General features: G+C 41.1%; 1 protein-coding gene across 29 annotated transcripts; it reads right to left on the reverse strand.

Annotated features, from left to right (window-relative positions):
* Positions 1–218: 218 nt before the first annotated feature.
* On the reverse strand, positions 219–22382 carry PCBP2 (poly(rC) binding protein 2). Of its 29 annotated transcripts, none has more exons than XM_036297662.1 (16): positions 22265–22379; positions 19816–19968; positions 19233–19256; positions 19110–19142; positions 18464–18580; positions 16321–16452; positions 15260–15388; positions 14224–14310; positions 12270–12362; positions 11161–11202; positions 9825–9897; positions 9286–9324; positions 8284–8336; positions 7199–7368; positions 4301–4620; positions 219–683 (listed from the first exon to the last, which is right to left on the reverse strand). In XM_036297662.1, the coding sequence occupies exons 2-16, from the start codon at positions 19882–19884 to the stop codon at positions 625–627; spliced, it is 1440 nt and encodes a 479-aa protein (XP_036153555.1). In that variant the 5' UTR covers positions 19885–19968; positions 22265–22379; the 3' UTR covers positions 219–624. The 29 variants fall into 29 exon arrangements, with proteins under 29 accessions (XP_036153555.1, XP_036153556.1, XP_036153552.1 ...); XM_036297663.1 differs by having other exon boundaries at positions 8284–8339; positions 14224–14298; positions 22265–22377; XM_036297659.1 differs by having other exon boundaries at positions 8284–8339; positions 22265–22377.
* Between the last annotated feature and the right edge of the window lie 38 nt (positions 22383–22420).

The following is a 22420-nucleotide window of genomic DNA, read 5'->3' on the forward strand; positions in this document are numbered from 1 at the left end:
GAAATCAAGGGCACAGCCAGCTTGCTATAGCTACTAGGTCACCTTTCAACACAGGCTCAAGAGAATATCCAATGAAGGGCTACTGAAATAAATAAGAATGGAGTGGTAAAACAGAAGGAAACATCTTAACTGGAATAAAGGCTTATATTCAAAACCCAAGCAGGGTCCTTGTCCTTTGAGGGATAAAAGGTGCAAAAATAACAGCAAGACAACAGGAATAAAACCCACATGAATCACTGTGGCATCCAGTTTCTATTCACAAAGAAAAAACTCCAGTCCATCTTTTAATTTTTTTGAAAAATTCCTGACATTACAGAACTAAACTGAAATGTATTAATATTCCACTCTTACATTTCCATGACAAACAAACAAAAATTCATGAGCCAAAAAAAACACCAAAAAAAAAAAAAAAAAAAAACAGGGAGAAGCTTATAAAACTAAATATGGATCTCAGCATTAACAGCTGAACAGAGAAAGGAATTAAAACGCTTTAATTAAAAAATCACGAGTGGATGATAAAGTGTGTAGAAACTGAAAATTTACAAACTATTTAAAACCTGGAATCGCTGACTGTTCAGAAACTACACAGATGGATCATGGGTGGTGGTGAACAGCAGAAAGGGATTATGGATGAATCTGCATTGTTCTAGCTGCTCCCCATGCCACCCGTCTCCGAAGAAAGCCTGTAACACAAAACAAGAACTCAAAGTTAGTTTTTTTAATGCCCAGCTGCACCTCAACTCCAAATGTTTCAACCTGATTGGTTGGTGAACTGTGAAGTAGAGTTTACGTGAAACAGTAGCAAGGTTTTTTGAATCAGCAAGTACCATGTGCCTGTAACCCCTGCAATCGAAGAAACTTCATGAGGGGAAATTACCTCAGAATCAAAGGAAACTGAGAAGGCTGGGTTACCAAGTGTGGGCATCCCTCAAACTATGTTCCCCCGGAACCTTTGTAGGAGATGTTAACCACTTTATAGAAGTACACCGTGACAGTAGGTGTATCTTCTTCAAGTCACAAATCACAGAAGCAATGGTTCTTTACTGCCGAGCTTATTTCCAATCCTCCTAAAATACTGACAGAATTTAGGAAACATTTACCTGAAAGTAGCCTCACAAAGCTAGTCTGAAACAGCTTTTTAATCTAGAACAGTCCTGGGTTTCTCTATCAATAAAGGCCATTATTAACTATTAAGAGATAATGAAGTTTCAAATGCTAAGAGATGTCAAACAGGTAACAAGGTAACAAGTATAGTAAGGACCAAGAATTATACTCAAGCTACAGTTTTTATGGTTTTCAGAACTTAAAGGTGGAAGCCAAAATAATTTGTTTCAGCAACTCCCTAGAAGCTCCCAAATCTGTGGTCTTAAGATAAACATACCGGGCTATAATGCCTTTGTTTGAAAACATCATTTGAAGCCCTGGAGTCCAATTTTGAGCTTTGAAGGAAAGGTATGTAGGCATTTGGCCTGCTTCACTGTTATTAGGTAGCCAGCAAGACTTAGTTTCCATTTAAAAGAGAACTAAATCTTACAACTGAAATTTCAGTTCATAAATTTATTTCATAGACTTTAAAATGACTTGTCTAAGTCAAGGGAGCATGAATATTTTCCCATCTGTATCTCTTCTACCACAATGAAAGCCCAACAAGCTGGCCAGCTGGCTAGAGAGGCAAGAAAAACCAAGGCCAAGATAAATGGATCTTTCAACTACGAATTAGTATTTTAGTCAGAAATTGTTATTTCTACCTGGGTATAAAGGAGAATATTGTGTTCTTAAAGAGAGTAGATCCTTGACAATGCCAAAATGGGATATCTAGAATAATGTAAACAACAGGCCCTGAATGAAAATTTAGGGGGGAATTGCTGGAAACAGTTTAGATCTAGGACCTAAAAGAAATTAAATTGATGCAAGAAGGTGGTGGCACTATGTCACCAAAGAGTTTAAAAAGAACTGTTCATGCACACAGCCTGAGCAGGATTGGAAGAGGGAGCAGGTATAAGGGAGAAAAGGAATAGGAAAACCCAACAAAAATATTGTTAAAGACTCTATGTGATGGTAGTCAGCCCCTTAAAACATCTGGATTCCTTCCTAGCAATCTTTCTTTAGGAAGAACTCATTAGGTGAAGAGGCCTTCTAATCAAGAACTAGATAAAATAAAACCAGGTACCTGGGTGGAGATGATTATCGGCAAGATTAAGTCCAAACTACAGAAAGAGCTTACCTAAGGGAGAACTGGACTACATGATAAAGGAGCAGCTATACCAACCAACAAGAAAAAGTCTATGTGGACAATTAACTAATGTTTGCCCCTCCCATCCCATGCAGACTTGGGGGACATGTAAAATGAATTCATAGGCCCAATCTGGGATTGAGGGCCACACCACTAATGTAATATATTGCAATACTCATGAGCAATTTGTTTTAACACTATAACATAAACCAAAGGACCCTGCCCGGTATGCCTGAATGGTTAGAGCAGTGGTTCTCAACCTTCCTAATGCCTCGACCCTTTAATACAGTTCCTCATGTTGTGGTGACCCCCAATTTCACTTTTACAAATTGAACATAATTAAAGCATAGTGATTAATCACAAAAACAATATGTAATTATATGTGTTTTCCGATGGTCTTAGGCGACCCCTGTGAAAGGGTCGTTCGACCCCCAAAGTGGTCGCAACCCACAGGTTGAGAACCGCTGGTTAAGAGCATCAGCCTACACACCAGAGGGTCTCAGGTTCAATTCCTGGTCAAGAGCATGTACCTGGGTTGCAGGTACGATTCCTGCCCCCAGTCGGGTACTTGTGGGAGGCAACCAATCAATGTCACATCAATGCTTCTCTCAACCCCCTCCCTTCCATTCTCTAGAATCAATGGGAAAAATCTAATCCCCGAGGAGTGAGGATTAAAGCAAAAACAAAGGGAATGTGGGAAAAGGTCATTAGGGAAAAAAACCTCTACACTAGTGCTTTGGGAAGAGCATTATACTTTCATTAGCCCTGCAATTTGTAATCAGGTAGAATGTAATCCTAACAGATGGCTTAAGCCACTATACCTACATTATTTCTACCCTTTTATGGAGAGAGAACTATGGTCCTGGGTAAGAAAAATAATAAGGCTTCAGGGAGATTAAGTGCATTTTTAGTTGTTAGTTTAGTCATCCCTGTGATTTGCAGATTTAAGTTTTCTTAGGGCCTCTATTTTTTTTAACCTGATAAATGAGTAGATTGATGAATTACAACTGATATTAATGGTTCCTTCCAAATTTAAGTCTATAATTCTCTACACATGATAAATTAAGGAGGTTGGTGGGGAGACAGAAGGGTATAAGCAAGGAATAGAAAAAAAGATAAAGTCTAGTAAATTAGGGATGATTTAGGATGACTGGACAAAATCCTATCAAATTTGGGGAGATGTCACAGGTTGGTTGTTTAAGATTTACCCAATGTCATAGGAAGAGGACTAATGCTAATTCAGAGGAATGCAGACATGCTGGCAAACTTTTGAGACTTAAACTTGCCTCCCCATTCTTGGTAAAGAAATAACTTCTTTGAGTAACCACTTAGCAGAAACAAGCCTGGGATGGACACCCCTATTACTTGCTGCTTTGGGCAAGGTAAGGGATCTGAGAAATCAGAGAAAGTAATCTTCACTAAGTAAACTTTTTGTCAATTATGGAAGACCCTCTGGATTTAATCTGCCACAGGCCCATCTCCCTTTGTGAGGAATGACAAAGGATTACAAAATTAACCAGGGATACAAAGAGGTCCGGTCAGTTTTATAGACTCCCTAGTCAAGCCACAACTCACAAATTCCCACCCCTTTACACTTCACAGCACACAGTCAACTAAGGTTCTTACTGTGGCAACTTTATTATAGCTAGAAACACAAATCTGGCCAAGGCCAGCTGGTAACTTAACCATTAAATAATAATAATAAAAAGATTAACGGAGAAGCTTTTATTCATTAACACAGAGCCTAACACATTGTTATATTGCAAGGCAGAATAAAGCTACAAAAAAGTAACAGAATGAGAAAGCAAGAACTGTGGCTCTAGATAAAATATTCAACAAATCAGACTCAGAAACAGGCACTCAGCTGAAATGGCCTAAACCTACACACCGTTACCATTGCCCCCACCCCCACCCAGTTATCCCCCAAATAGTAAAAAGGAAATGTCACAAGCTCACAATTGTTTGATTCTCACCAATGTTAACAAAGGAAAACAAAGTGAACCAAGAATTACTTGAGGGAGTGCCTCAAGATATGCAATCAGTAGGGGGAGAATCTCTGTTTCTCGCCTTTCAGTTTGTTAGTTACACATGGCACGGCAGAGGTGGTGGTGGTGGTAGCTGAAGCCCCGGTACCCTTAGCAGCAGACACAACATTTAGAGCCAGGAGAGGGATGGGTTTCATGCCAAGCAGACTGGAGACACAAGGGGCGGTCGGAAGAGGGTTGGGGAGGCTGGAGGGTGCGTCGGAGGTCCCCGCTGTGGCGAGCGAGGGGGTGGTGGTGGAGGAGGAAGAAGAAGAAGGGGTGGAGGGTTGAGAGAGGTTGATGCTGAGGTGATCAGGGATCGTGACGGAGGCTGCCTGGGAGGAGGGTTTAGCGTTTTCTAAACTGTAACAGAGGAAAAAAGGAACAAAAAAAACCGGGTGGGTGGAAGGGAAGACCACAAAAGGGAAAAAGTACAGGACAAAAACCGCTTCAGTTATCAGTGTTTCTGGTTGCAAATTAGGAAGACCTAACACCAACTTGTGACAAGCTGTCTCCCTTTTACCTTGTATCCCACCCTCTAAAACTGTATACCTGCCAAATTTCATTCCACAGTGCTATTTAAAATTGCTATGGTGAAGAAAACGCTCATAGACTGAAAAAAGAAATACATTTCCATGTATGACATCTTGATCCAACCCAGAGGTCAGAAAGGAATGACTTCAAGTAGAAAATGAAAGCACTCTATCTCTAAACAAGAAACAAATGTTTCAGCCACCAATCACTTGTCAAGCCTTGGGATATTAACCCACAGAATTAAAAAAAAAAAAATTTACCCTGTAATTAATATGAAATTTTGCTTCCATCTCCATTGCAAACTAACCAATATATTAGGATGGACAGGGGAAAGAGACCAAAGTAGGTCAATGACTAATTTCAAACCTGAAAGAATGTAGCATTTTCAAAGAAAAATGCTGAGAACAGAAGCATAGATAAGAACTAAGGAAGCTTCATTTCTGGTGAGGGGTTATGATGGTGGTGGAGGGAGCTATTTGTTTTGTGATTGACCATATTTGCAATACAGACCTTACAGAACTGGAAGAAACTCAAGCACTGCCAAAAAATTTATGTTCAGAAAGTAAAAATACTGTTTCTATTCCTAAAATAACTCCAAATGACAGTAATGACCTGCAATTCCCAAATGACTACACATGTCTAAGTCAGAACTTCTTCAGTCTGTCTGGAAAACCCAATCCAAAGGATGAACTCTTCAAGGGCAAGGAGGCTCCTCTAAAGACTCCATTTTGTCTATGTAAGTCCAGGACAGCTGCAATCCATAAAGGAGGGGATAAAGGAACCCAGATTGCCAGAATCAGGCCAGAAATGCTCACAAACCATTACTGAAAGCATAGAAATATTTCTTGCCTAGTATTAACAATAAAACCAGTGTGTTTTTTGCATTCAATTGGGCTAAGATGAGAAAATGAAGACTAAACGTTGTGCACGCAGAGTCCTTGCTTTGATGTTAACTCAAGCTTCAAGAGGTTTTGACCGAAATCCATAGCCTAAACGGTTTTATTAAATAGGATGATCATGAAGAGGAACTAAACCAGGAAACTAAGTTCTGCTTCCTTACAATGTAGCCACTGACCTAATATAGGGGGTCAGGCAAGAAGGTTGCATTTCAACACTATCTGACAATATTCATGGCAAGCCTACCAAAAGAAAATAACTTCCAGCTTCCAAGAACAGCTTCCACTTAACCATCCCCAAGCAGAAACAAGAGGACAAAACCTTTGTCAACAGCTTCTGTGAAAAGCTTACTACCATTTGAGTCTGAACATTAAGAATTTGATGTGCTTGGTAGCTGAAGAAAAAAGCAGACCCTAACATAGAGAAGTCTTTTCCACCTGAAGATTAGTAAATACCTCACGACATAAAAAGACTAAAGGGGGGCGGGCGGGGGACCAGAACCACTACTGAGGAACTGATAAATTCTTAACCAGGGAATAAAGACCATGGAATAATACATGTTAGTGTAAGCATGACAACAATATAAAATTCATACTTATGAATCCCTTTGTCTTGCACTAAGATTCAAAATTAGAATGCACAGAGACCAAATAGTTATAGAGGTAAAAGCAACTAGACAAAGGCTACATAAAATGGATGGCTAAGCTTCTTGGGAAATGGGCTAACACTGGTTTGAAAATGTTAGTAAGCGATGAAAATGTGACATAAGCACTAATGCTGAAAAAGCAAGAAATATTTTTTTAATGCCTTGTAGGATGCCCACTCGACTATAAACAGTCCTGCTACAATCACGTATTTAGTAACATTAGCTAGCTTTGGATAAGGAAACTACAATCTTGGGAAGTCATTATTGAATGAGATGGTGGGGGAAATTATTTCTGAAATATTCCAAAACCTGTGCCTCCGCTTTCCCACAAGCTCTGAACAATGAAACTCATTTGTGATTTGAGAAAAATTCATGTTTTCAGAATAAAAGGTAATAGCTACCCCCAAGAAACTGCCTTGCTGTCACATTACCTCATTATCCTTATTTCAATTAAGGGTACTTTGAAGCCTAAACCCAATCAGTGAAAGAAACATTGGGCTATATGACATGTACAGCAAAGTCCCGCATTTGAGTCTAAGTATGGGTGGCTCCAGCCAGAGCACCTGACCTATTGCTAAAGACACAGTCCCCAACCTTTCCACTCCCCAAACCATGAAGTCGAATCCGAGCATTCTATCCTCCCCCCTTCAAAGTCATGCAAACTTACTACAATCTGATTCCTTTTTCTGCTACACTAAAAATGGATGAAAACAGGGCTAGACTTAAACTTCTCCCCCATCTCCATCTATCCCCACTCCCATCCCCCAAATAATCCCTCATTTAATAATACATTTTAGCTTTCCCCAACACACACATTACTTGTGTGTTGACATCACTAAGACAAAAAAGGCAGGGAGCTCTTACCTGACATTGATTAGATATTGAGCCAGGCTAATGCTGGCAGCAGATCCAGTGATGGTAACCTGCCTATCAGTAGATCCTTCCACTGGGTTCGCAATTTTGATCTGCGCCCCAGACATCTGACGGATCTCATTGATTTTGGCGCCTTGACGCCCGATTATGCAGCCAATCAGCTTTAGGGAGAAAAACAAGAATGCACACCAAATTAGGAATAGCATGGCTAGGTCCAAGAATTTCATCCCACCCCTCCAGCCTTCTATAACTTGGGTCCATGAACAAGGCAATGGAAACTACTACTATCTGCATCCTACACACTCCACTCATATACTCCAGACTGAGTTACAGATTGTGCTCAACTCTTGCCTATTCTTTTTGTCAGAGCCAACTGAGCCTCCTGACTCCAACATAACCAACTGAGCATAGCTCATTTTCTTAGAGTAAATCCAAAGACAAAATAAAACAGAGCCAAAATAACAAACCTAATTTATCATAATAAACCTGGAAATAAAGGTAAAGGTATCTTTGGGTTTTTGGGCAACATAGGTATCTAAAACTCATCCTGCCAGGATTACCACTTTACTATGGATTTTGGCTAATTTCTAATGTTTTTACCTTGAGAAAAAGTAAAAAATTGGTCTATATTTGCATTGTCCAGTACTGTAGGTACCAATAAAATGTGATTATTGAACACATCAAGTGTGGTGTGGCTAGCGAGATTGAAAAATTGAATTTGTTTTGTTATTCTTAATTTAAATAGCCACATGTGGTTAGTGAGTACCATATTAAATAGCACAGATAAAACATCCAAAGACCACTGCTTTAAGGATAAGGCTTCAGATTCTACAAGAAACAAAGGCAAACAAGAATTTCTACTTGAGATAAGAAGGTTCTCTCTGCTTCATGAATACCCAACAAGTGTTACCAATTTTCTCCATCTATTTTTATTCAGAATTCTAGATACTATAAACTTTTTAATTTGGTATCTAAAGCAATTTTCTTTCCCTAGGCCTTGAAAGTGGCTAAGACTTCTATTCTTTAAAGCCAATTCTCTTATTTTCATCCCATGCAACCAAACTAACTATACTTACATCATTTGGAATGGTGAGTTCATGAGAAGTAGTCTGAGCAGATGCATCCAAACCTGCTAAAAGACAGAAGAGAGCAAGAAAATTCAATGTGCAGCATATAAACCCCAACTGATTTGCACATTAACCTAACAGAAGGAAACAAACTGGAAACCCAGCATTGGCTGTTGGGATTCATCACTAACTTAGAAACCTCAAAGAGTAAAGAGGGGTAGATGGGTATAGAAATAATTCTGGAAAGATTCCTCTGTACACTCAGGAGAGCTGATTTCATACCATTTCCTGCAAAGCCCAGCCTATTAGGGTGTAAGGGGATGGAAGCAAGGGGAAAGTGAGTGTGGTATCCTTAAACAGGACCAAAATCTAACCAAGTCAGTCCTTCTGCACTTCTCCCTTTTTCTTAGAATTTCCTGCTGTTGTGTTCCAATTTTATCTCACCTGATGCTCACTAGCACCAGTGCCAATATCATGCCTGTTATTGGTACCATGGACTCTTGGCACACATGCAGAGTTGCTTTAAATATACCTGTATCAGATTAACAGTGCCTCCCCCCACCAACCACACACAATCTTAACCTACATTTGAAGGTCAGAGAGAATGGCAGTCAGGTGAGGGAAGTTCATTTCTCCAGATTTATTCCCTGTCTTTTGCTCAATTGCTCATTAATTTGTTCTGGTTTTTATTGTTTTCCAAAGAAAAAGAAAAAGAATCTAATCAGCAAACACTCTTAACCATCTATAATGGCACCTGGACTGGACCAGGGCAGCTAGCTAAGTCTCAAGGCTAGCCCTACTCTCAACTGTGGTTGCTAAATTCAATACTTTTAGAAGGGGGTTGGCCAGATCCATCAAGGGACCCTCAGGGGCACCAGGCCCACCCTTTTGCTCTCTCAAGTTCTTTCTGCCATGTGTATGTTGCTGGTATGTCATGGGCAGTGAAACAAGACTCCCACCAGTTTATTAATATAACAGTAGAATACTACAGATTTTTTTTTTAATCATTACCCCAATAGCCTTTCACCTCTGGAGAGCTGGATTCAATGCCTGTTAAGATACAAGTGAAAATGAGTTTGGTGGTCTCATCCTAACCCTATCGGACAAGTTATTCCTTATACAAAAAAAAAAAAAGCCCAAAACAAAACAAAACAAAAACAAAAAAACACTACACAATTTGGCACAAATGGTTTGTTGTCTCTACCCAGGTCTGTGAAAGCTGGTGGAAAGAAAGGGGGTGCCAATCAGATCAAAGGGGCAGCAATGAGAATGGGTTAGAGTAAACGTCAGCCTACCCTTTGCCTGACAAGCATCCCCTGACTTCACCCCAAACCTTCCAGGGCCTTTTTTTCTTTTAGAATAACTCATCCCATATGAAAACCAAGTTAAACACATTACCTCCTTTGGTTTAGCCACAGAAGATAGTCAAGTTTAAACCAGCAGGATGCTGGGTAACGAAGTTTGTCTTAAACAGATGTCAAACTGAGACCTTGGGGCTGGCCTCTGTCTTGCACTACACCTTACAAAAATAAACACTGAGGTATCCATACCACTGAATCCGGTGTTGCCATGCGTCATGGGAAAATGAGACTGTTGCATTGCCAACTGGTGCAGCTTGGTCAACTGCAGGGAGGAAACAGGAGAGGTTGGCATTAGAAGAGTAACAGAGTCAGGGTTCAAGAGCATTCAAATTTGAAAAAGCAGAGTTCCTGATGATCCCCCAAAGTTGTCTCTACTACTCAAATTACAACAGAGGGTAAAGATGGGGCTTACCCTCTGGGGATAGACAGAATATGAAGGGTTAGAACAGGAATCAGTACAAGAAAATGAATGCCATTTTGGGTGTGTGAAAAGAAAAGCAGCAGCACCCACCCAACCACCATCCCCTTGTAGGCTATTTAATGAAGGTGTTTGCAGCCATTGCCAAAGTTGCCTCAGGGACAAGCACAGACAGGCTGGGTAAATAAACTGTGCAGTGGTGCTAGGGAAAACACACCATGCAGGGTTCTGTCAGTATTGGGTAAAGGGAAGGAGATGGGGGGTAGGGGGGAGGAAAGAGACTGTAAGGAGGAGAGAGATTAAAGATGATACCAAATGGGTTTTAGTCCCTCCCCCACTACTACTTTCTATAGCTGTTTTTCTTCATGTATGTCAACTGTCTTGGTTGTTGTAAAATAATCCCTCTTCAAGTATACTTCCTCTTCTGGGCCCTAACACTAACCAAGAGCCAAACTCGAACTTCCCTAGCCTAATGCTCAGCACCTAAAAGGGTTAGTAAGGATAAAGGAAAAGTGCAGAAAGAAATATCTTTAAACAAAAGTCTGATTATCAACACTTTTTAAATAGGAATTTTTAGTGGCAAGGAAGGTTCCATTGAGCTGAATACCCAAATATTCAGCTTCCTATCCCTCCCTGTATAAATAAGCCCCTTTCCCACCCCTCCGGATGCTTTTAAAATTACTATCTCAAATTGAGGAATATCCAAAGACAAAACCATCTCCCACCCCAACCCCAATTGAAGGCTCCATACAGAGATGCACAGTTCACTGTTAATTTAAATTATGCCCAGAAATAGACAGAATACCATGGAACATTTCCCTTTTAGACAGAGTAATCTGGAACAGGCAGGAAAGTAGAAACTAATATTCTGCTAATCATAATTTCCAGGGATTAAATGTCAAAAGTGCGGCAAACAGGGTGCCATTATACCCTGATTAAGGATTATTTAAGGGTTGAAATATGGGATTCATCTTATGAGGAAAACAACTTAATATTGCAATTGTTTTAAGACCCAACTCACTTCTGCCTACATGGAGAAGAAAGGAATGAGACAATTTTGGATGGGAGAGGGAGCTTTTCAAAAGAAGAAGTGAAAACAAAACTTACATCTGGCTGTGGAATGGCATACTGTCCTTGAATGGTATAGGCCTACAAAAGGAGGAAAACAGTTCCTATTAAAAAACCAATCACGGACAGCCACCCAGTTGGGAGAAAAAGACATTTCAACTAGCCAGGAAGCCAGAGTTGAACTAGAGAATGGGGAGGCCAAGATTGAGGCAGTAAATGATATCTCACAAATACAGTCAGACCCAAGTTGGCCTTCTTTGAACCCTAAATATGACTTATTCTGGGAAGCCTTTAAAGGGAGCCATAGCCATGTTCCCTGCAATCAAAGGCAAAATACACATCAGTTCCTAAATGAAAATATGAGGAGTGGGATTAAGCAATGCCTGGATTGACAAGCCCCCCTTTTTCTCCCTATGTACAAGACAGCCTGGGAGGAAAATGATCTCTTCCCTCAAACCACCCAACCCCTCTACCAACCACGGTGTTGTGAATGATTTGTTTGCACAAACCTACATGGCATGTTTTGAAACACTTCCCTTTCCCTATTTTATTTTTCTCTACATCTGCCTAAAGACCTTTAAATGCACTGGAAGCTAGCTTAGTCCCTAAGTACTAGGGAGCTGACCACAGAACACACACACACAAAAAATCACTGTGTTCTAAGTCCTGCCTTCTCCCACCTCCCCTCAATAAAAGGCACTTGCAGCTCCCACTACACCCTCCTCCCCCCACACCATAACCTCAGAAAAAGGAGCTGGGACTTCAGGGCAATGGGGTTGGGAACAAGGAGTAGGAAGGGCAGGGAAGGAAGGAGTGGCTGGCTAAAAGGATATGAGATTTCTCACATCAGTGGCCAGTACCCCCAAAAGTGCACCCAGGTAGGGGTGGGAAGGTGAAAACGGGGAAGGAATGGGATATAGGGAAGAGGGGTTGAACAAAAAGAAAAAAAAAAAGAGAGTTGGTGTTACCATCTGGTGGGCTACGCGGCCTGTGTGAAATGAGGTGTGGGGGGGGTCAGTCCAGGTCCCCGTGGACAGGTGGTGTCCACAGCACAAAAATCACCAGCGTCACTGGCCCCCCGCGTGTTGGCAGTCTCGGCTGAGGCGGAAGGATTGAGTGAGCCTTGGAGACTGAACATCCCCTCTCACCTCTAGAGGTGGTCCCTCCAGGTCAGGGTTGAGGCACATGGACGGGGTGGTGTGGGGAAAGCTCGCACTGTCGCTGCCTGTGCTGTACCTGTCCTGTGGATAAATAGAGGATTTCAGTCTCCAGGGCTGTCAATCCGGCACCTTGTCACCAGCATGAAATTCACATAAAAAAAGTTGTTTAATTTTTTTCCTTTTCCTTTAAAAAGTAGCTCACAACACAATTTGAAACGAGCTGCAATCAGTCGATTAAAAAAAAAAGTTACCTAGAGGCAGGTTTCACACTGCACAATTGGGCTATTTTCAGTAAGAATAAAGGGGTAAGGCAACAGAGCTGATGCCAGCTCCTGGTCAGTGAGGGATTAAGTTAAACCCCTATAGAGCCCACTTTATCACAAAGGAACAAAAGACACAGGTCCATCTGTGGGACATTGCATGAACTGGTCCATTAAAAAAACTCATGGGAATAATCCATGACAGGGCCACTCGTGGGAGAAACTGCAAGCTTTTAGAGGGTGGTCAACTGAATAAAGGAGGAGGGAGGGGAAGCAAATAGGAAAGAAAGGGAAAGTGGGTAAGGAAGGGAAGAAAAGGGAAATGAAGTAAGAATTGTAAACAGAAAGGATTGCTGTGGCACAGCATGGGACTCTTTATAAAGGGGAGTAGTAGAATCCAGAAGAGTCGGAACCTGGAGTTCCTGGGGAGAAGGGAAAAAACTCCTAAAGCTAAAACTTGCTACACTGACTCTGGCTGGGCCTTTGCTTATCCTGCCCCTAACCAAACTGACTGAAAGCCCTTTGATCAAACCAGTTTGTACAAGGCCAGTGCTAAAAGCAAGGTACTAAATTGTTTCAAGGTAACACTGTGACATGATTAACTTGTGAAAAAAAAATCCAGAACTACATGACAAACTAAGTTCCCCAAAACTTGGTCAATTTTATGCCAACTCAACAGAATCTGAACGAGACAGATTTCAAGTTTATGCTTCCCTAGTTTAAATACAAGATGGGACTAAATAATTGTGCTTGCAAACAGGACAGCCCCATGTGGGTAAAGATATTTTGAGTAAAGCACTTGTTTAAGGCAGGTACCAAAATGAAGATCACTATTCCAACCTGAATCCCAGTATTTTAAAAACTGACCTACCTACTCCTCAAATACTAACCAACAAAGCATGAAACTACCATGGTGATCACTGCTTGTGTCATAAAAATCTAACTTCATAATAAACCATCCATGTGCCAAGGATCAAGTGTTTAGGTGAGTGAAGGAGTAGAAGCCCAAGGGGCTGCTTTAGTGTTCTTACTCAAACACCAAAGGTCAACATCACCACTACCCAACATGCTCTCCCCCTTCTATTCTTGCACACTGAATCATTACCCCAGCTGATTGTTATATGCCATGTGGGTTCAAACCAGTGTTTATGAGGTTAAGAACCTGGGGGACAATACACTGGAGTTTGGGAGTGAAGGGATAGGAGTAGGGGAGGTGAGGTGGGGGGAAGGGAAGTTTGTAGGACACTCAAGTTCTGGACCCCCAATTTTGAGAATACCATCCAGAATCTCCTTCAGAGGTCCAACTCTTTGCTACCTTTATTCAGACCTCTGAAGAATACCCCATACATAAAATAAATATGGATGGGCTGGGGATAGGTAGGGTAGTGATATTGAAGCAATTTAACCCTTTCTTCTAAGCCAACCCACCTTAAATTACCAAGTAAATGACCTCTTCGAGTGCCTACAAAACTCCCATTGCCTACTAAAAATTAAATAGGGCTTGGCATTCACAGCTTTCTCCAGTACAAAAATACAAATAAATAAAACTAAAAGCAGGTCAAACTATGGCCAGAGTACAGGTTTCAGCAAGCATGCAGAGTGGCCTGATGTGCTGCTGGCAAAGTTGACATTTCAAATATAAACCTAATTCTCATCTAGCCCAGCAATAAGAATTTTCTTACCTGACCACCTGCAAAGATGACTGGTGAACTGGACGGCTTGGGCCGGTACGGGATGGTCACGCCCTTCGGGGGGGACTGGGAGAGAGTCAGAGGGGAAAAAAACAAAAAGAGATAAGGTTTCAAAGCTGCTTCAGCTGTGTGGCTTAAGCTCACACAGGTTAGTTAAATAGAAAACTGTATTTCCATCCCCTCACCTACCAACGTTGTCTTTGGCTAGATCTAATCTGAAATCATCTGCAGTTATTTGCCTTTAAAGTAGTAAGATGGTCCGTGGACTACACAGCTCACACTAATTCTCATCAAGGCAGATTCCCCCTGTAATAATTTAGGCATTATTTCCATGTTTTCAAATAAGCCTAACGAATATGAAAAACCTCTATGTGTACATATGTACATTTTAGTTGGAGACTTTTTAGTATAATACAGACACTGTCCATAAATAGTCCAAAGGCTCAATATTTTTCTACTTGGAAATTCTACTTTCCTTTGTTGCCAAGATGGGTCCAACTCCATATAACAATTCTAAAAAGGCTCACTGTCTCTTAATTTTGCTATTCTTGCTTTAATCAAACAACACATACCAGGACCTTATGTCAGTCATAAGCACTATTTTGATTTATTTTTTCTATACAACTACCACTTTGAATATAATCCTGCCACAAAACACAGAAATTTAAATGTTTCAAAGTTGAATGTAGCAAAAATTCTGTAATCCAAGAGGCAGCTTAAATTAGAATCTCAGAAACCCAGATACATCTTTTATCCACTCAGTCCAAGTAGTGAATCTTCCCCTACCAACCCCACTGGAACTGCTATAACCCGAAAGATCACAGCTACTCAGCAGTTTCTATTTTTTGCTCAGACTATAAGAAAAGCCAAAGCTGGGGAAAGGAAAATATGAACTCAGGGATCTTCTTCCCACCCCCACTGGAGGCTTCTAAGAGCCTCACCTAATTCTAGTCTTACTAAATATAAATTAGGCTGTCTCCCCTAGAATCACCCTCCCCCCATCCTCAGCATGAGCCTGAGGGCTTACCTCCAACATGACCACGCAGATCTGTTTCACACACTCAATGATGGATTGCGGAATGCCAGCAATAGTGATGGCCCGCTCAGTTGAGTTGGGGAGCATATCCCCTGCCACCTGGACTTGAGCTCCTGTACTCTGGGGTAAAAAGAAATTTAAAAATCAGAGAAAAACAGCTCATACTTACTCCTCCAATACCTCCCAGTAGCAACTTTAGAATCTAAAGATGAATAGACACTTACCCCACCCTTACCCTTTTTGACTTCCCTTTCCACTCCTCCCTTATTCCAGTTAGGACTGTTTAATCAGTTATAAATAAATTAGCCTTTGAAAGCCAAGAATAAACCTGAATAACAGTCTAAATTTAACCTGCTCTCAAGAAAAAGGCCCTTCTAGACAGTTTCCTTTCAGCTAATGTTAACTGTGGGCCATCAAACAAAATCCCTACAAATCTCACCCATCTTTCATTCGTATTAATCAAATACTTATATTAAGCCCATTTTATGTGCCAGGCACCGTTCCAGGTGCTAAGAATACATTGATGAACAAAACCAAAATCCCAGCTTCTCCTGTTATTTACAATATTGAGGCTCCCAAAAACTCCAACTAGTTTTCTTTTAGGAGTCATTCAAATTTCATTCCAACATACAATTTGGTAATTCCCAGATATAGTTAAAAGCTTCCATAATTCAGTGTAACTTCCACAATTTAAGAGAGCAAGATTACCACTACATCCCAATATACCTTCCAATATACTTTCCCATTTCCCCTCCCCCTATTTAGAAATTTGGCCAAGGAAAATATTTGCTACTATTATATATCAAATTGTAAACTCTTTAGACATAAAAGAATTATGCAGATTCATGGAAAAGTTGTCAAATTAATAAAAAGATCAATTGTACAATACTTTTCAACCCAATATAATCAAATGATAACCTTCTAGGACTATTTCTTTAATAATAATCTTCACCTCAACAAATGCTAACTTTTCCTAGTCATACTTAAAGCTAATAGGAAAAGCCGCATTTAGAATACTTAACAATTCAAAAAGGAGCACAAAAGTTACCAACCTCTCTTATTTCCTTGATCTTGCAACCACCTTTCCCAATGAGAGAGCCACACTGACTAGCAGGCACCACCAGCCGCAGGGTGACTGGGGGTCTACTGGCAGCTGTGCTATTGGTCATAGAGCTGCTGATGTCCTACAAGAAGAAATTAGTCAGAACACCAAAATATAACAAGTTTCTTTTTTAAGGAAGTTTTTAAAAATGTGTTTTTATTGATTTCAGAGAGGGAGGGGGAGATAGAAACACTAATGATGAATCAATCAATCATTTGCCTCCTGCACACCCTCTATTGGGGATCAAGCCTGCAACCTGGGCACATGCCCTGACCCCCTGACCAGGAATAGAACCGTGACCTCCTAATTCAAACTGAGCCACACCAGCCGGACAGAATATAACAAGTTTTAAGCAGATCCCTTGGAACCCATAAATGCCATAAAAGAACCACTTACCCTTAAATAAAGGACATATTATATATATCACGATCCACCATCAACAAATGCCCAAAAATGTCCCTTCAAAATAACTATTTCTGAAAAGATAAAAACACCTACAAACTTCCTCAGAATTAGCCCTATATTTATTCATTCACCCTGGGGAAAGGAAATGTTCTTGGTAGAGGAAGAAAAACAATTATTAGTTTTGGAAATTAGTTATTAGAGGCCAAAGGAAATCAAGATTGAAGTCACGTTAAATAAAATATTAAGGTGAAGTCCTAATCGGTTTGGCTCAGTGGATAGAGCATCGGTCTGCCGACTGAAATGTCCCAGGTTCGTTTCCAGCCAAGGGCATGTACCTTGGTTGCGGGCACATCCCCAGTAGGAGGTGTGCAGGAGGCAGCTGATCGATGTTTCTCTCTCATCGATGTTTCTAACTCTCTATCCCTGTCCCTTCCTCTCTGTAAAAAAATCAATAAAAAATATATATATTTTTTAAAATATTAAGGTGAAACAATGCAACCCCAAATTCAAATAACCAATTCTGTCCTCTTAGAAACCTAGAAATATTAAATAGTATACTTCTATATACCATTGTTTTAATTTCTTGGTAATGTTACCATTGTACAAGTAATGAAATTGAGCTTGAGTACTTGTCCCAATCACATCTATAAAGCTGTAGATTTAAAATTATAAAATCTATTGGCCCCAAAGCCCACAGTTTTCCCCATAACAATGCTGCATTCAAAAATTCATGGTTTTAATCTATTTAGCCTTTTGAAAATTAACTAGTTTAAATATCACTACCCAGCCCTAACCTTTATATAGTAGCTAGACCTGGGAATTGCTTAAATATAAATATTAAAGTCAAGGACATGTTTCTTAGTTGGTTCAATTACGAACAGATTTTCTGAATGTTTTTTAAGCCACAAGTTCTGGATTAGCAGGGTCTTGTAGGTCAAAAGGTTAACATTTCTGATCTTGGCAAGGATAAGATTTCAGCCACCATTAAGTATCCAAGGACCAATCAAGCAGCAGCCAGAAGCTCTCCTCTGCCTGTGGTGTCAATTAGAGATTAGCAGTATTACGGCAGAAGGGAGAGGAAGCCAAGACTTAAGACCTAGGGTGATGGTTAATGGCTGTTCAGTGAGGTGGCTTGGTGAACAACAAAAAACTTCCTTCTGCCAAAAAGCTTGAAATCAATATTTTGCTTCTGATAACCTATAAAACATTCCCTCCCTCCTAGCTCCGACACAAAATTATCAGATTATACTTTTTTTTAAAAGTATAACTAAACCCCGTGCTGGAAGATATTCGTATTTATAAGGTATATTAGTGTTCAGCAGGACCATTAATTAAAAGCACATTAATCTAATTCACTCAACTATGAATTGAGGACAAAGTTTACCAGTGCAGTGGTGGCATACCTTAAAAACCATTGGTCAATAAATAAAAATAAAAGATGCTTTTTTAACACAATTATTTCACAGGGAGTCCCTGGTAATAGTCAAACTATTTGTTTTAATACTCAAGTGACTTATTTTCTAAACAACCAAATTTTGGGAATGCTGAAGGGGAGCAAAGAGCCCATCTACAGATTTTTATCATCGTCTGTCCTGAAAATTAAAAACTCCTTTGAAAATCAATAAGGTATCTAGAAGCAATTATAAATGAAAAAAAATGAGAATGAGGGAGGCGGGAGAACAACAAACCTCTTCCAGTTTGTCAATGATCATAGCGAAGGCTTTGAAGATGGCATTAGTGGGTCCAGCCAAAGTGATAATTCTCTCAGGACAATTCCCTTCTGAGATGTTGATACGTGCACCACTCTGGATAAGAAACAGAAACATGAGGTTAAATAGACAAAATATCTAGCATATGTAGATACAGAGACCTCCTAAATAAGATGGGCAAGGAGCTGCCTATATACATGATCCTGATACTAGGTAATGTCAGCATCACTGCAAATACTGTCCTATGTTTGTCCTCAAACAGACTATAGAAATTGCCTTAAGCTCTCGCCCTTGTAGCTCAGTTGGTTAGAGCGCCAAAGTTGTGGGTTTGATCCCCGGTCAGGGCACATACAAGAAGCAACCAATGAATGCATAAATAAGTGAAACAACAAATCAATGTTTCTCTCTAAAAATTAATAAATTTAAAGAAAAGTTGCCTTAAGTCATGAATGAATTAAGACGTGCTAGAAATACATTTCCCAGCATACTATTTGTGACCACAAAGCCAAACAAATATTAACTTCTTGAGACCTTCCTCCTCCTAAGCTCTCCTTAAACAGAATTTTTGCTTTTAAGTTTTTAACTTCCCAAGCTAACAATTCCCCAAATCCCCCCCATAACTCACCTCCTCACGCATCTTCTTAACTGATTCTCCTTTCTGTAAGAGGAAAAATCAAGAGTGACTTAAACTGCTATTTCAACCCAGACTGACTAAATAGTAATTAGAGTGGAAGTGAAACTATCTTACCTTTCCGATGATACTGCCAACTTCCTGCAATGGAGAAAACTAGTGTCAAATACAAGGAAACTCGAAGTGCTCGTTATCATGAAAAGAAATTTTTAACTGTCCAAAGTAATGAAAAAACTAAGAATTATTGGAAAGGGGAGTGGGTGGGATTATTCTTTTCTTTGCTCAAAATGTTAAGTGAAGCTCTCAATAAGGAATAATACTGCAGGAGTGACTAAATGCTGTTTGTTAAATATAAGTTATTTTAAAATAAACAAAAAACACATCATCCACCCTTAAAGTTTCCCAAAATTGCAGGGACAATCTACCTATCACAAGCTATAGCAATCTCTATGAGAAAAATCTTATCCAGGTATGACATAGTCTTTGGCTCTAGGCTCTAGTTAAGCCTTTCCTGCTCAGTGGAGCTTCCCAGAGAAGTCTGTCCATTTTCCCACTACACTCTCATCTACTCTGCTAGAGAAGAGTGCTTAAAGCCAGACACCCTACAGTGCTAATCTGATGAGCTCCAAGACACATGCCCTCTCTTCCTGGCCCCTCCCCTAGCAGTTACTAGGGCCCAATTTCCCAAGCTGGTGCATACCTTTCCATGCATAAGTAGCCGGATGGTGAGAGTGACGTTTAATCCACCTTCAATCACACCGGTGTCCATGTCGAGCAGTATTCTGGGGAGCTGGACTTTGAGTGGTCAAGTCTTTGGTCACTGGTGGGGGGGGGGGAGGGTGAAAGCCAAGAACTGAAATACAAACATGACCAAATGAGAGGAGGAAAACAATAGAATATTTCCCTGTTATTTTCACCACTATTAATGTTTTCAAACTGACTCTTCTTTAAATGACAGCCTTTCATTTGGCAGGCTTGTATATATCCAGCAAAACTGCAGTAACGACCCCCATTAACAGCTCAGGTTCTATTAACTATGGAAAGCGACTTTGTCGTCTCTCACTAATGGTCGGGTTTCTGCTGACTCTCAGGATGAGGAAGATTCCTTCAATTGGCAATGGTTCTAAGGGGAACTGCTGAACGTGCACCAGTCGTCCTTCACCAGAATTAAACTTCAATAGGATACAAAAACACTTGGAAATTATGAGGGCAAACCTCAAACTAACCAACTACAACAGAGAGGGCAAGTGACCTTCTGCTACCCTGTTAGGGAGCAGCTCAGGCTAAAGGCTAAAGAGGACACATGTAAATTTTCTTATTAGTAGCAATTTCTAGGTAAATTGAAATGAATCTATTATTAAAAGTTTGTGCTGATAAACGACACCAAATAATTTTTCAAAGATTTACATGAACAACCTCACTGAAAAAGGCATCATCTGAAATGCCCTCCATGTAGGCTGATGTTCCATATTCCCCCCTTTAGAAAATGGCTCAATACATTAAGTATAGCCTTCTCCCAACCCAAGTTGATAGTCATTCAGATCTGAAAATCTCTTTGTTTTTGTGTATTAACCTTTGTTACCATTCAGTCTTTATTCAAGTCTCTTAAATTTTCTTGCAATCAATCAAAATAAAACTGGTACTGCTAAAAATGTACTGTGTAGTTGTTTTGAACAACAATGAGCTTTTCCTACTGAGGAAGCCCTTTCCCCATCTATCCTCTATTTCTTAGCATTTCTGTTTTAGAACATTGACTATGCGAAGATTTGTTCTGGATATACCTTTGCCTACAATACCGCCTTAGGACCTAAAATTAAAGTGGCAACTTTAAAAAGACTCTCTCCAAAGTTGTTAAATTTCTCCAATGACATTTCTAGTACCCCTCCCTTCAAAACTGAACAAGGATCTCTTACAATTAGTTTTTTCTTCACAAAACTAGCCACCGTTTTAACTTTGCTCTACACAAAGCCCTTACCCTAGTACTTGTGTTTAAGTGGCTGCCAGACCATTCTGTATATGGCAAGCTGCCCCAGAGTGTGCCTGCCCCAGAGTGTGATTATTTAAAAGATGGGCTTTGCATCCCCAAAGCACTCTTCACCCATTTTCAGAATAATTAATTGCTGGCAAAATCCCAGAGTTCAACAATTTTTAATCATGGAAAAACAAAAGTGCGGGGGGGGGGGGGGGGACGGGGGGGGGGACGGGACGGGCCAGACTTCGGTCCACAGGAATGACTTTTTTTTAATAAAGCTATTTTAACAAATTGACGGTTTAATTCCTTATCCCCACTCATAGGAAGCACTTTACAAAAACAATAAAGCAAGTTTGAAAGGGCAAGAAAACTGAAAACCTATTTGAAGCCATTTCTTGAGGTAAGGCACAAAGGTGCATTTCTAATTCCAAATCATCCAAAAAAATCTCTCCTGACTAGGTCAATAGAAGTACACAATCCCAGCAATCCAGCTGTTAATCCGGCAGTCCATTACCCCTTCTATAAATAGCTCGGTCTGGGTCTATATCGACAGGCATTTTGTAATTTCAAAATTCGTTACCCCGAGAGAACGTCCTGAATAACTCGGTAACTGGGAGGGCCCGTCTACCCTTTCTTTAACTCCGCAGCCCCCCTCCCCTTGGCCATCCTAGCATTTTCCACTTAAAAAATGCCCCCCCTCCCATCCCTCGACTAGACTAAGAGGAAAAAATAAACGGTTCTGTCGTGGGGGGGCGCTGCGACCCAGGGGGAGGGGCCGAACTAGCAGCGCTTCTTCGCGTGGCTGCGCCAGCGCCTGACCCCCGCGGGGAGCCGCGCTCACCCGCCCGGCCAGCAAGCCGGCCATCGCCTCCCCTCACCCCCCTCAACCAACAAATCCACCGCTGCCCCCCCAACCGCGCGCGCGCCCTCCTTAACTCCTGCGCAGCCGTCACCGGGAAAAGGCGGGGGGAGGGGGGCAGGCCTTCACGAGGCCTACTAGGCCGCGCAGGAGCCAGGACCTCGCGTGAATGGCCGACCTGGCTGAGTGAGGGAGTAGGCGCTCACGCGAGACTACGCGAGGCCGGGGCTCGTGACGAGGACTGGAGCCCGCTAAGAAAGATGGCAAGAAGTGAAATAGTGCTATAGCCGGGGGCGGAGGGAGAATTTTGAAGCTTACCTGCAGGCGCGAGGCGACTGAGGGGAAAAGGGGAGCGGGCGGGAAGGGGAAGGGCGGGAGGCCGGGGGCGGAACAATAGGGGCGGGCGGGAAGGCGAGGGGGGCCCCGCGGGCGGGCGGAGGAGGAAGGGGGGGGTGGAGGAGGAAGGGGGAAAGA

The sequence above is a fragment of the Myotis myotis genome, unplaced genomic scaffold (assembly GCF_014108235.1).
Source record: "Myotis myotis isolate mMyoMyo1 unplaced genomic scaffold, mMyoMyo1.p scaffold_m19_p_3, whole genome shotgun sequence".
NCBI lineage: Eukaryota > Metazoa > Chordata > Mammalia > Chiroptera > Vespertilionidae > Myotis > Myotis myotis.